Genomic DNA, 15,468 nt, shown 5'->3' with positions numbered 1-15,468 from the left:
GGCTAACAAAAGACAAATATATCCACAGCTCTTCATCATCAGATAACCACTTTTGTAATGACTACATCTATAATTCTGAATTTGTCCCTACCATTCTGTAAATGGAAGAGTCCTGATGATTCTTTTAAAATGAAGCAGTATAATCAGATTTTCTTGTGGAGCTGTGAGATACATCAGCTGACCAGGATAGCCCAGGCATTTGCTGACCAGGATAGCCCGAGCAACCATGTAATTGCTTGACATAGTGTCAGGAGGTTTACAGATATACCATTGCATTACTCTTGCGTACGTCACCAAGTAATGAATATAGGTGAGCAAATATCTGTCACATGTACTATCAGTAGTACCATACTGGTGGAAGAGACATTATCAAGATTCTGTTTTATATGAAGCTGTGAACTGTCTCATTTAGAATTTTTACATAAGTTGCTTTGTACCTCCAAACACTAGCAGTTTATAATCCTTGTGGTCGTTGTGTTATCCAAAAAAATTGTGAAGTGATGGCATGATGCAGTACTAGTCTACATGCATAATAATGTATGGTAAGGTGTGCAATGGGTACCAAATGGGTTTGTCAGAAAAGCAGTTACAGGTAGCTAATATAGGTACCTCAGATTCTAAGGCTGTTTTGCAGGCCTGTGGAAAGCAAGGTTCAACAAGCACTAGTCAACAGAATAAGGCAACACTGTCATGCAGCAATTACAAACATGCACCACATCACAGAGGACAAGGTGACTTACTGACCGCCATATTTTATGACCTCATCTTTGACTTTATCGTTGTGCATACAGGAACAGAGTAGCGATATAAGGGATAGCTCTGTGAATTTCTCTTTGAGAGCTTGGATGGAAAGAGAAAGAGACAAAACATATGAATATTTCAGCGTTACATATGTACAATGTATAAGCTAATAGTACATGTAATGTACTGTAATCAACAGCTATGTTGAAATGAAGAATGAGGACATCTTGGTGCAGCTTGACTGAAAAGGGGTTAAAAAGGGTAATACAGATGTTATGTCGGGAGAATCCATGACCTTGATTAGCAGCAAGTCAACATACAAAAAAAGCAATGGGTTAGTTCTTTAACTGTTTTGGGGGCAACAGTCTACGTGTAAAATCGAAGTACCACACATCACAACTACAAAAGTACTTGTACATGTAACTAATGTAAAGTCTAAATGCTGCAGTTTCTTTAACTTAAGCAAGGCTATGCTGTTAACTATTTTGAACACTGTAACACTGTTTCATTGTTGTGACCTAATGAGCACAATGAATTTCAAAATGAACATTGGTGCCATGGATGGAATACCTTGAAGTTGATCAGTTCTTCACAATCACATTCAATGCAGTGACAAGGAGAGAGCATATATAAAACGTGTACAACTACAAGCTTACATATACATGTATTGTAAATAATGTGCAATTCTACACAAAAGCAAAGATAAGACCTTCAGATTTTTTTTTGCAAGGTACTGTTTCCATCTAATGACAGGGAGCTGATGATTTGTTTGTTATCAGAACTTTATGTAATGAGATTTAATCTTTTGTGTGCATCAATGTACATATGTATGAGCATGTTTCCCAGGGGATATATTTTAGTACTACATTTGCTGCATTGGCAAACACGACTTGCAAGTCAACGTAAGCCACAGATCAAGGAACACCACAAGTAGTACATAATCTTTTCCACTTATTTGTACATTTAATCATGTAGTCTTATATGTACTACGAAAATTTTTAGGTTGACCTGGAGGTTTTGACTGACAAAAAATTATTATTTAAAGGTTGAAAGCTCCACCTTAACCAACATCCATTCATCAATCGATTCTCAGAAAAGGGAAGGATTCCCATGTCTGAAATGCATATTAAAATTCATGTCACATGGCTATCAACAGTCTTTTTAATACCGGAAATTGAAGTCAGCTTGTCAACATATGATGAAGCTCCTGCCTGAGAAGATCATGATCTGTTACTTCTTTACCTGCAATAGGACTTTCAATGGTTCCAACATGTCTGTTCTTTAAAAGCTATCATTCCCTGGAGACGATTTACAGACGGTTGGCAAGAGCGGATAGTGCTAGTTGCCATGGTTACAGTCATAATTTTATGCCATACTGATGGCAGGATGCAGGTTTGGCTAGTCCTGTGGGTTTAGCCAGGGCAGGGAGGCTGGGATTTACCAGTGTCGTGCCATACTGATACCGATGAGTCTAGACAGCGAATGAGCATGTCTGCCAGTAATGTCTTAATATTGAATTGGGTGGGGCTCTTGTCACTATGCATCATGTACCATACATGCATTTATCTTTATCCATACCATCACAAATTGGTGGAGGATCAAAAGAATAGTAAGCGTGGTCTTTCCAGAACCTGCAATTAAGGCCTAAATGATGTTTCATTGTCCGGTCTCTACAGTGGTGCTGGATAATGAGCTTAACTACATGTATGTATCATCCTACCGAATTAGAAAATTTGGAGGGGGTGCAGGAGGACACAAAAGGCTGAGCACAATGTACATGTCTTCCTACCTACTTTTCTCTACGTTAAAAACAATTCTGCAACCAAGAACAAAAGCGATCATTGTTGAAGAGGCAAGGTATTATGTACATATGTACTTGTGATTTTGTGTGATTTTGTGTTCTTGAATTGCCTTAAGATAAGTCTGTTTTCCCAATGAATTTTCATTTTTTCAATGACTTCTGGTTGAATGTACTTTACACGTTTTCCTTCCCAGTTTGCACATTTAATAATGAAACTCTACCTGGATTGAACTGTGCAGTTGACTGAGTCATCTAATTACACATGTAATGTAGTGCATGTATCTGGTTTGCAGGGTAAGCTACTGGTAACATGGAAAAAAATCAATAAAAAACAAAATATAGGTCATGCCTTTCAGTGAAGAAAATGAACCAAATGGATGCACCTGTCGACACCAGTCCTAGGGGAATAGGTGTAATAACTTTCTTGCAGCTGAATGTTGTACATCAACTTCATTTAAATATACACGACTGAAATACATGTATGACTGTCAATATATAAATGTGTACATGTGTAAGATTACCACGTATGTAAATCTGGAAATGTTTACAGTGGTTACTATATTGGTGTCAACTGCAAACTTGAAAACAAAACTTCCTTTACCATTCTAAAAAATTAAGTGCAGAAATTAACTAATTTACAGTATCAAAATGCAGCAGTACCATCTACATATCACCCTGAAAGTTTCAATATTTCCACTGGTTTCCAGAGAACACATGATCTAGCAAAACATTTGGTACATCACAGGAAATGCTGCTACTATTACGTAATAATAAAGAATTCTTCAGGAACTGAAATTGACATACATGTATTGGCATGTTTGCAAAATGTCCATCTTAATGTGACCAGTCCCTGTTTCCATATATTATTATACCAAGTTACATGTATTGCCTTGTAGTCTATACAAATAAAATTTTCATTTTTAGTTTCCTTCATTGCACATGAAGCAAAATTATCTGAACAGTTCAATGAGTCAAGTGATTTGACAATCCACAGTATAAACATTCAAGTTAGTACTATGTAGTTTTGAACATAAAAAAGGACTGAGTTTACACTTCTTGATGATTTGTATATAGATCCACGTAATAAATTACTTGGCACCCATTGGGAGGGGCCTCATTTGTACTAGTTCATCACTTTCATCTATTTCACCACCATGATGATGCTTTTAGTGATTATCTTCCTTGGCTATCCACAACTTTTCTTCATTTTTAATACTGCCAAGAAACAAAGAAGTGAATATTTTATGGCGACTATAGCTAAATGCATACGGATGAAAATCAAAATTCTGTCTATAACATGCCTCTAATGCACATGTTTTGAACAACAATTCCTTTAACATTTCACATCACACATACATGTATTTCGTCTCATGATTAAGATTGTCTGCCTCACTTTACATTTTAAAATCTAATTTTCTGCACAAAAATCCACCATGGACTATGGTCCTGCTGGGACAATTAGTTCTAATTTGGTTGCAAGGCAGATGCTGGGGAGATTGGTTGCATCCTAGGGGATCCTCTTTTGACCCCTCCAATTGAACCATCTCCAGCTGAATCTGACATTCTGATGCCCAGTGGTGCAGACTTTCCAGCATTAGTATGCCAGGATGGTACACCCTCAAACACCTGTGTTGCATCCCCATATCTTAATACATGTATGCTATAAGCTGGAACTGGAATGAATGCTTGGATGACCATTTGTTGCTTATCAGTATGGCTTGCAGACTTAGTAGGACCTGATACACTTAATGATTTAGAGGTTTCTGACTTATTTGAAACATCAGCGTCGAGGAAGCATTGATCACCAATCCCTCCCATGGTTGTCTAAAAGTACTACTAATTATTAATGTTGGGTGAGACATTTTTTAGTGCAGAAGGCTACATTCGGTATCAAATAACAATGATGGCTTTGCAATATGGTTCTCAGGGAGATATGTGTATCACATACATGAACCCCAACGTAATTTGTATTTTGGACTGATATGTGTTATATGTGATATGTGTTACAGATATGTGTTTACAGTCATGGCATACATTTTGACTCCATTTTCTTTTCATGGGTGAGATGACTCATATGATGTAAGATAAATTAGACCGGATAGCACCAACAATTTAATGACTTTCTGGGGTGGTGCTAAAACTCTAATATTGAGACATTATCGGCTATTTCAACACTGTGATTCATGTTAAAGATTGAATGAGATCCCAAGTGTACCATTTATGATTATAACTGAACAACATCCGAACTGTCATGGCATCTATACAAAAATTGCAGTAGCATATACATCCATCTATATCTATCAAAATTTTCAAAAGACAGTTTTGATTTCTTTTTGCTCTGGGTTATCAACTGAATTCTTTTTAAAAGATTTCAATCAAAAGTACAAATCATTTGGCAGTGCCAAAATTCTGATGGGTTTGAAGGACAAATTCATATACAATTGTATCAAAATGGTAGGAACTTAAATTTCTGGTTGCCACCACATCATAATGCATATCTGTTTAAGATTGAAGATTTCTTCTACTGGTACATACCTACCACAAGATAACATGATCAAATACTTCAGGATACATGCAAGTGGTCTTTTTGCCTGAATACTTATGTATGTATCATACATGTAAAGCACATGTACAGTCATGTACCATACAATCACACTGTACAATAATTTGTTTTGCACGAAGAAATTTAATAAGAATTAAATAATAACCTGCCAGGATGCCTAAAATATGGTGTTTAACAGTGCAATATTGAGCCATTAACTAGGCTTCTATGCATAACACTACATTACATCACCTTGCTTCTGCATGCTAAGAGCTTTTTGGAAGGACCCAAACCCGTGTCATTGATTAACTGCCAGTTTTGATCCCAGTCTGAAACTACATTAATCCCTATGGTAATCTTGTCAGCTGGCCAAATGGAATTATTGAGTTGTATGAAGGGGCACCGCTCATTCTTGGAAGCAGAGAGGCATGGAAAATGGAAACAAGCTGGTCCGACATGTACGTTCCATTACACTTCCGTGAATTAAATTGACCATAGTGGAGAAAACCCTGTCCAGACAGGATGGATCTGTAATGTTATACATGCATGGTCATGATTCAACCTGGCTTGCAGCCTTACAAAGTATAGCACAGAATGTAGGCTGATACTACTGTATGGGGTTGTGTGCAGAATATACAGTTATTATACAGGTCAAAGATGTACCAAATCTGGTTGCACACTTTATTGTAAGTCAGCAGCAGAAAGACGTTAAGTTCTATAGTTGTTGAATGTTGAGGGTAAAAAAGACACACAAATGACTGGAATGCACTTTCTGTTTGCTGCAATGGTTACTTTTACCTGTGTATGAAAATTAAATATGGTATTACTTTCTAGTATCATTAAAGGATGCATTGATTTTGCAAATGAGGAAAATGTACTGCAATGCAAATAAACTTCTTGTATTTCGGCAGCTGAGGCCAAAAAGGAAAGCTGTGCAGCTTCCACATATACATGTATAGCTAGTACATGAAAGAAGATCTTATCAATCACTTTACAAATATCAATATTAACACTTCAAAACCTGCTTACCTTTTAAGAATACAATCTGTGCAAGGGTTTACTAAATACCAAAAGAGTGAAAATCCAACTGCAAATGTGCTGCCTTGGGTTAAATTATGACTTGGCTGATACTGTACATGAATTTTATGACTCATTCTGGGCCCAGTGCGCCTGCATTCTAAAATGACCAACAGTCTATATGGCTCATGTGGTGTGGCATCCTGAATTCTATATCATCTTCCATGTTGAATTAAGTTAAATTGGGAAATAATCTATCAGTGGTAACTGCATGTTGGCCTGCTGAGACTGACATTGACAAAAGAGACAGTAACATGACAGGTCCACTAATCATCACATTATTACCAATGGTCAAATCATCACTACATTTGCATAATCTCCATTCTGAAACATGTCTCTGCATTCCTTACCTTTAAAATTACTAATGTACGTACACAATGACATAGGATAACCGTTCTGCAGAACTGCACTGTGAATAAAAGGTATGTTAATGGCACACTCCAAATATGGGGGTCAAGCAGACAGTGAGCTAAGCTGAAATGGGAAAGCGTGATCACTCGTGTGTCTGAGCGCTAGGTGGCGAGGAAGACATGGGAATATGTCAGTGTCCAAGCTGTCTGAAAAAGGAACCTTATCCATGACAAGCAAGTTCGATCAACAGAAGACATACATTGCTTATAACATTGAGAATACGAAAAGCTTTGCATGCTTATTGGCCGACATGGGCGTGTCAAAACTACAGATATGATCAAGTCATACTAATCAGATTGCTTCCCTCATTTGCACATCCCCTAGACAAACCTGCAAAAATTAAAAATGCCAAACATGGAAAATTTTAGCCACGAGCAGATGCTGTCCAGAGAAAGAGAGATACCATACTAGAATTTCAACTACATCCACATGTCGTTAGAATCCGGCAAATTAAATCACTTTTTCTTTGACTTCACTGACCGACGAAATTGCCAAATGAACCGATACTACAGCAAAAATTCTAACATAAAAAAAGTAGCCTTTAAGCCATGAAAAAAACATGCCAAATCTAACAAAAAGGGAACCAACCTGTGGAAGAGACCGTAGACATGATGATGCTATGTTGTCTGTCCTGTGGCGAGAAGAAAATAAGGCACTGAGTCAGCTTACTTCTGGCAGGGCTGGGCACCTGAAATGAGAAGGAAGCATGGGCAGAATATTGATGTCTGGAAAATAAATGTTGTATGCCGCCTTCCCCGATAATGAACGCTCCCCTGCCGAGTCCTGATTGGCCAAACCTGCGTCGTTGATGGAAGAGAGATTGGGGGACCCAGACCCACGGGATGAACTATGTACGAAAATGGGGGAGGTCTTAAGGCTAACAAAATTTTGAGACAAACTGTTGGTGATAAAACAAAGACATGTACCCGGCCAAAAGGGGGGATTTGATTTTACACAAATCTGTTTCCCTCTATAGCAGGGCTCTATTTGCATCTTTAGCACATGACAGTTTTGAATGGACTTCCCTCCCTTGTGAAATGAAAGGAGCAATCTAATAGTCAATGGCATACATCACCTGCACGAAGGGCAACATGGGAACCTTGTCTACATGGGGAAATATGATTAGAAACTGACTGGTAAATAGACTTTTGTGATTGACTAGTAATATATTTCAAAATATGGTACATTGTTGACAAATACAAGCCAATATCACAATAAATCATATGACCGATACAATAATGATTGTTCTGACTCATTACAATTATTCAGGGCCCATTGCAAAAATTTTGGGTCAGTCTTAGTGCCAGACCTTCTTGAAAAGCATGAGGATTACAAATATTTCTTATCAGACTTATCACAAGAAATTCCTTATTCAAAATTTGATCATACAGAAAGTACAGCTGTAGCCACATATATATTATATTATATATTATGAGCACTGTGAGACATATCAGTTTTACCATAAATATCTTATAATAGTTACATGGATCTTTATGTTCTTTAATCATACTGACTTCGATAATAATGTGAGAGATAAAATAACTACATGTAGTCTTCTCACTGATAGACAAGCATAAATATGTAATGCCTTCCTGTTCACACCGGCGACATCCAAATTGTTTTAGTCAGGAAAAGCTTATCAAATATTCTGTCTGTCTACTCCAGAGACAAGAGCTCTTTTCTGTCGGGAATAGATGCTGGAGCCATGAAATCCTGTATCATACCATCCCTCAGGTAGTGACATTTATAGCAACAATAATGGCACCATTTCTCAGCCATACCACCTTTAGGGGGTGGGCGTTTCTGCTACACTGTGATATGGCATAATTGTGCACGCTGCACAGGCTTAACCATCTAGAACTATACGAATATTGATTTTAAGTAGGCTGGGGGAAAGGTTTCAGGTTTCCTATTGAGCTTGTGATAGGGTACTGTTTCTTCATTGCTAAATATTTGAGATTGTATCATTTAAATAAGGGAATTCATAACTCGGATTATTTGTCGTAATTGTCCCAAAATCATTGTATTCCATTACTGCACATTTATTACACTGAAAGGATGATAACTGCACAATAGTTTATCATGCAAATTTTAATATCAAGGCTAGCATTATTGAACTTGTAAGTGATAGCAGAAGATCCATATGCCTGGCTCAAAATACCCACCAGCAATCTGAAATTTGCGAACAACTGAACTTGTAGTTTATAAATCTTGAAATTTGCAATTTTGCTGCTGAAACATATCCAAGGTTCTGGGTTATGAGTTATCATCTTCATATTGTAGATGCTGGTGTCATCACTGTGGGAAAGAACGATTGCTGACTCCATTGTGAGCTCCTGCAACAATGTACATGGAAGTTGCATGATTTAGTGGTTGAGTAATCAGTGTACAAAATACTTCTTTGAACCAGGCTACGGCAAAATTTAGGTTGCCCACCAGAATTTTAGGTTGCCCCACCTGTACCTAAAATTAAAAAGCATCTGCATTCTTAAGTTAAAATTCAAGTAGCACACTGCTGGGCTACCTACTAACCTAGGTTCAAAAATAGGTTGCCCCAAGTAAAATTTGGTTGCCTGGGGCAACTGGTAATGTAATATTCTATAGCCCTATCTGAATGCCAATGTGAACACTCACCAAACGGGGTAAATTGCAATCCAAGTAATTATTGGGAACACACAATAGATTTATTGACATAGAGGGAAAAGCCAGCTTGGAATTAGCATCGAAGTGGATTGTCTCCTTTGTTAGTTTTATTGAGATAAAGACATCTTGTGTTTCTTGTCACGAACTCAATAAGATTCTTAAGAGGCTTGATTGCCTATGGGCTTTCAATTTATCTGATGTGTAAAAAGTGACCACTGAGAGTAGTTTTGCCTCTAATGATTTTTACCTTATAACGTGCCTGATTTTCCCATATACAATATTAATCGGTATCACTGTATCATCCTTGTATCAAGGGAAAAAGCAAACCGATTCAGTCAGAACAGATGCTGTAGCCGAAAAAAGCAAAAAGGTTTTGATTTTGCATCATGAATGGGGCAAAAAACTCTGATATACAGTACACAATAGATCCTCACAAAATAGGGAACAATGGATGTGACATGAGGAGACCAAATTCCACAACATCCAGTGATGATGATGCTAAAAGTAAGTGCTGCTTGATTACTTTACTTCCAAATGGAGTTTGGTTCAAGTCACTGAGAGCTGCAGTATATTTTGAAACTAATGGTCGACTACAGCAGTAAATGTATCAGTGTTATGTACACAAGTAGTTTAATTCATTCAAACTAGCAGAACAAATATTTGTCAACTAAACAGAGTGACCATTATGCAGACAAAGGAAAACAACAAGACAAACACTGGAATACATACTTTCTACACACTTGTTTTGACCACTGAATCAGCTTGTGAAGTCCATACATCAGAAAACAATGTTTTATCACACTTGGTTGCACATAAATGGGCAAACCAAATGGACATGACAGTGCATTGACTGCTTGAAAGTATCAACAAGGTGCAAAAACATTCATACCAATGAAGGAGGTCATCATGACACGTCAAGAGGAGTTCCAGAGATCCCAAAGAAAGGGACACATTTTCACAATAAAATATTAAGGCTGGAGCATACATGTGTACACATAGTCACACACACACACACACACAAACACATATGAATTATGATGATCTAAAAATAATCTTGCGGATTACTTCTTTTCAACCTTTTCTGATCGGCACTTGAAAAAAGAGTGCTTGATTGCATTCCAAAACTGGCCTCTTTCCTACCATGAACACTCAAAATTATGTCCTTACAAAAAGGGTCAGACAAATACCATGGAATTAAAAAAAATCCTGGCCAGCTTCATATCGCACATCAGTTTGATGAACAAATTATATCTTGCTCGTTGGCAGTACACGTAATTCATTGTAATCTTTGGCGAAGTTTTGGAGTCTTGTGGAGGTACAGAAATTACAGCATCTTGGGATTCAGGAGTGGACTGGGGCATTGTGGCTGACATCCGATACGACTCCTTTATGTTTCCAAGAATTTGCACGTGCGCTCTACTCTAGCTTGTGCCCAGCCTAAATCTTATCAAAATATTTGGAGCAAAACTTACACTGACAGTACTTAGAAATAATTTCTTACACTATAGTCACATAAGTGACCCATAGTGTACGTATTTTTGGCACAGATTTGACCAGACATGCCCGAGGGGCGCGCCAATAAACCAACGGTCGGAGAGAAGATGGCCTGTTCGTTTTGTCAGGATAAAGATACCAAAGCGCCTTCGATCCACAAATTTCGGCATGGAAATCTCAAAAATTATAAACCTAGACACAATGACAGAGAGAAATTCGGTTTTGACTATGTCCACTACCATGTGTCAACTATATTCTGACGGAATATTTCGGAGAAATCAGCTTTATTCCCCTACAAAACAACAAAAGCTGAACTCTGGCTCACCTTCTGCTATGAGCGGACGCCTCTCGAATGCGTAAAATCGGAGAAATCGTCTGTACAAAAAGCGCGGGAATGGCCTGAAGGCAAATCATCACGTGATCGATATACGCGATGTGATTGGCTTATTGCTATGCATCAGCAAAATAAGGTTTCTCATTGGTCAACTATTTGCGAGGCATGTTTGAACTTGTTATCCCAGCGGGATTTGATAGCCGAGCAGTTTATATCTCAAGATGTCGGTTGAAACAATATATATTAATCAGTGATTTTAATGGGACTGGATTTTTAACTTTTCATGAACATTTAAACCTTTCGCTCGGGAAGAAGAGAGTTTCGCGCGCGCGTTGACCTCTTGCCCGAGGAATCTTCCACATATGACTGGGGAATGTGTTGCTTTACGTCACTATTTATGTCTCAAAAACAAAAGATAGCAAGAAATTTTATGGTAAATATGTTATTATATTTTTAGAATCTTTGAAATCGTGGTGTTTACAAACTACTGTGCTTTATCAGCTTCTATTTATTGCCACTATACAGCAAGAGTTCCCCGGATATTTAGGATGGACGCGTCTTTTCATCAGCTGATTCAACATGGCGGCAAAATGAAAATTTGTGCAAAAGAACTCTGAGCCTTCCGACTCCTCACGCCAGTTTGCTGACTTTGCCAGGGCACAACATAGATCTTGGGGGGCATCTTGGGGCATTTTTTGTTGTTGTACAACGCTACTGATAGAGGAAAAGAAACGTTTGCCGTAACATCTGATACTCTTGCACAGCAGGCTCTTCACAGACATCAACAAACCCATCATGGTGTTCTTGAAGATCCGTGGTGTGGACGTGGATTTCCCCTTTGAGCCCTACGCTTGTCAGCGGTCGTACATGGAGAAAGTCATTCAGTGTCTACAGGAGGTAAACTGTTTACTAGTATTCAAGGGCTATTCGCTAGATTTCGGACTTTTACACTCATCTTTATACTAGTTGGCCCAATATGGGGTAGGTAGTGTCGCCGACTTTTTGGTGTTCCACGCGGCACGGCATGTGTGGTGGAACAGTAAAGCAATTTAATTGCTTGGTTCACGTATTCGCCCGCTTTATTTTTTCTGATTTAAAAAAAAGAAATTCAGCCTCTGAATGCTCAAAATGCTCATATTTTGTCACCAACAGTTGAGGGAAGTACGAAGTCTCTTCAGTTCAGAATCAGAGTTGTTGCAGCTTTTCCATCTTTCATGCATAACAAAAAGTTTAATAATTCATTTGTTTGATTCTTTGAATTGTAAACGGGCCTGGCATAGTTTTTTGGCTATCGTAGGATGCTTAGCCCTGTTTTTTTATTTTTCCCGCCCTGTCGATCAGAACCAACAAATCAAATTGGAGTGGCCTAATGAGTCAAAATGCATAATTTGTGATCCGTTTATGGTAGAAATCAGGATACTTGCATATAGGCAGACTACATGTATACGCCTTGCTTTGGCTTTGGGGGGTGGACAGTCATACTCGTAGTTCACACTTATTGACTGTTGTTTATTGGGTATAAGAATATGTTTGTTAACAATGCAATGTTTCAACATTTATGTATTTATGTACTTATTGCCTGTGTATCACAAAAGGTTGATTAAAGAATAAAAGAACAATAGACAATTTGTCACAACATCACTGAAAATATGTGGTTGTTTGGGGTGGTTGCACATGAGTTAAATCTCCAAGCAGATATCTGGGCAACCCAGACTCTAGATCTGTGTAGATTGCAAGTTCTAACTCTAAGTAAGACTGTAATGCTTTTTCCATCTGCTTGAAGATTACATGACATGTTAAAATCAGTGCTATAGTTCAAGGAAACTTATAATCCTGCTCATAATGCGTACTTGTATACTTGGACTACATCATGTATCAGGTAACTACAAATACTATGTACACAACTGCAAATTTTACAAGGTAGACACCAACAACAGACTGTCTCTTGTACTCTGTATAGTAATATAATATCACAGTTTTTATAATATTCTTAAATGATTTTGATGATGTTCATGAGTATTTATATCATATAATGTTACATTGTTTTATGTATAGTATTACATACTTCCACTTTTGTCATCATCTCTATACAAAGTTTCTGAACCCTTTGATTATCCTTCTCTATCTCAAAAGTTGGTCTTTGATTTTTGGAGGTCATGGTGTATAGGTACATGTATTACTATAAGTAGCATCTTCTTCTAAATCCTTCATGCTTGAAATATGGCAAAGGTTCACGCTGATTTGAAAAAAGACAAGACAAATGCTGTAGTGTTTATATAGTGTCAAGTCATCAATTATGACTTGAACTTTTGTGGGATTAAGAACAAGCTTATCAAGATTAATGAAAACGTTCCCCAGTGGACAAATTCATTCTGATCATCCAGTCAGCTTATGTGCTTATCAACAGTCTGGATGCGGTAGAATTTAATGTTTTAGTTCCTAGTAGCTGAAAGTTTCACAAAAATACAAAATGAAAGGTTTCAGACCTCCAGGAAGTATTTTGGGTTTTAGTGAATTGGAACTATCACAGACATTACCTTCTAACTATGGAGGGGTTGTATGATGTGATTTAATTGGATATTACCCCACTTCCTGAATTCCTTTACTAGTACATAGCACCGACTTAGTCCCACCCGACAAACGCTGGGTCACTTTCAGGGTTGCCACCTTATCAATCAACTCACTTACTGTCAAAATCACCTCCCACCCCCCTCAACTACAAACCTGCAACTCAACCAACCAAAACAATACTTCCATTCCTGGAAATAATTATAACTAAAGCACTAAATTCATGGCAAGAAATGAGCGCTAGCCTGCCAATTCTGGTTCAAGGCCAGAACATTTCCACAAACTGCCGTCAGTGCCTTCAGGGAAATCTGACAAAGCTGGGATATAGAGACGTGGCGGGAATATTAGCTGGGTAAATCCTTATTGATTGTACTTGTGGGCTTGGCAGGTTATTAAGGTCCCGTCGTAAAGTTTCCTTTTGATCTCGAGATTAAAATCCGAAGCTGGAATTTGAAATTAGTACCACAAGGAAGTATAATTTTATACATATTGTAGAGTCTTGTCAAGTTTATGATTCGGTGATGGTAGACCTACGTCAATGACTCTGCTAATGATTGAAATCTTTGCAAGCAAGCATTTGTGCATGCATGCACTTAACTACTAGTACATTTGTACTACTACTAAAATGTATTGCACAAGTTACCTTGTAAACAATTTATCTGAAACTTCTCCAATGCTTAGTGATAGAATGTAGAATGATACAGTCGATTATTATTTACTGAATATGATTATCAAATATTTGATTTATTATCATTAACTATTGTTTGTTATTGTGTACAAGGTCCCTGATGATTGATTGCCTACTATGTTGTACTCGTAGGCCGAAGAATGTATATTTGTACATACAATTCAATATTAAAGAAACTTGTGCAAGCTTTGAAACTGGTCATCTGAAAGACTGTAGATTTAAGTATGCTTTATTTTTGCCTCCAATGAAACTTCATTCAGTGTACATAATCATGTGTATTACATGTATATATTATAGAGATTGACGTCAATTTTTGTAGTAATTGGTAATGCTAGTTTGTACATGTAATTCTCTATATGTATCATGTCCCCAGGGCACCAATGGAGTTTTGGAAAGTCCCACAGGAACAGGCAAGACCCTGTGCCTCCTCTGTGCTACCCTTGCCTGGCGTTCAGCGTATGTGGCCAAGATGCAGTTTGAAGGACTCAAGCAACACTTCACAAAAGACGAGGAGGGTCAGTCCTCCACATATGGCCAGATGCTGGCCAATCAGTTAGGAGGGGCAGCTGGCTGGGGAAACACTGAACAAACTGGTAGGAAAAATTCCAAAACTTTGATGTACACTGATGAGGTATGCTTGTTTTAAAATCTTTTCATAAATATATATGTATGAATGGTACAATTTAAAAAAAGTGAAATGCTGTCATACATATGATCTAGCTGCCCTCTTGGATTGGCAATCTTAAATTTTTGTTCCTCAAAAAACTGCATTGCCAGTGGTGCGTCAATCATAGATTGAATAAAGCCTTGCCATATGGTGAGGGGATGAGATAGCCATTACAAGCTTGCTGACCGCAGGATTCACATTGACATGTGTCTAATTCCCTATCAATATTGCTGATAAGGAGCACAGTACATTGTACATAATGCAGGTGATGTATCTGAGTGTCTAGACCCTGCTCTATTTACAATGTTGCCCGCTGACCCAGCTTGCAAGCAGTAATTTGGCCGTAACGTTGGCCACATGAATCACAAGTCAATAATGGCTCCACACAACATATCTGCAGGCCTGAGGATCGACTTTAATCAGCTCCACATGGACGAAGGAACATTGGTCCTTAAAGATTAGTTCAATGTCTTGAAGGTTGCAATTTTTTGTCTAGTATGTA

The 15,468-nt window shown here is 37.9% G+C and overlaps 2 protein-coding genes across 6 annotated transcripts in view; one reads left to right on the top strand and one right to left on the bottom strand.

Moving 5' to 3' along the window:
• LOC109485912 (stathmin-like) overlaps window positions 1–11,151 on the bottom strand; it is an 18,747-nt gene extending 7,596 nt beyond the window's left edge. For 2 of the 5 annotated variants that reach the window (XM_019789597.1, XM_019789598.1), the window contains exons 1-3: window positions 11,035–11,151; window positions 7,161–7,260; window positions 745–840 (exon numbers count right to left, since the gene is read on the bottom strand). In XM_019789597.1, coding sequence (XP_019645156.1) covers window positions 745–840; window positions 7,161–7,182 — 118 coding nt within the window. In that variant the 5' untranslated portion in view covers window positions 7,183–7,260; window positions 11,035–11,151. The remainder of the gene's footprint in view (window positions 1–744; window positions 841–7,160; window positions 7,261–11,034) is intronic. The other 3 variants (XM_019789601.1, XM_019789599.1, XM_019789600.1) reach the window with 3 other exon arrangements.
• Window positions 11,152–11,617: 466 nt separating this feature from the next.
• LOC109485932 (regulator of telomere elongation helicase 1-like) overlaps window positions 11,618–15,468 on the top strand; it is a 28,106-nt gene continuing 24,255 nt past the window's right edge. Inside the window, exons 1-2 of the mRNA XM_019789635.1 lie at window positions 11,618–11,940; window positions 14,673–14,892. Of these exons, the coding sequence (XP_019645194.1) occupies window positions 11,839–11,940; window positions 14,673–14,892 (322 nt within the window). The 5' untranslated portion in view covers window positions 11,618–11,838. The remainder of the gene's footprint in view (window positions 11,941–14,672; window positions 14,893–15,468) is intronic.

This window comes from Branchiostoma belcheri, unplaced genomic scaffold, assembly GCF_001625305.1.
Source record: "Branchiostoma belcheri isolate BF01 breed outbred unplaced genomic scaffold, Haploidv18h27 scaffold79, whole genome shotgun sequence".
Lineage (NCBI taxonomy): Eukaryota > Metazoa > Chordata > Leptocardii > Amphioxiformes > Branchiostomatidae > Branchiostoma > Branchiostoma belcheri.
The sequence above is the reverse complement of the archived record's forward strand: the minus strand, read 5'-3'. Positions and strand labels throughout refer to the sequence as shown.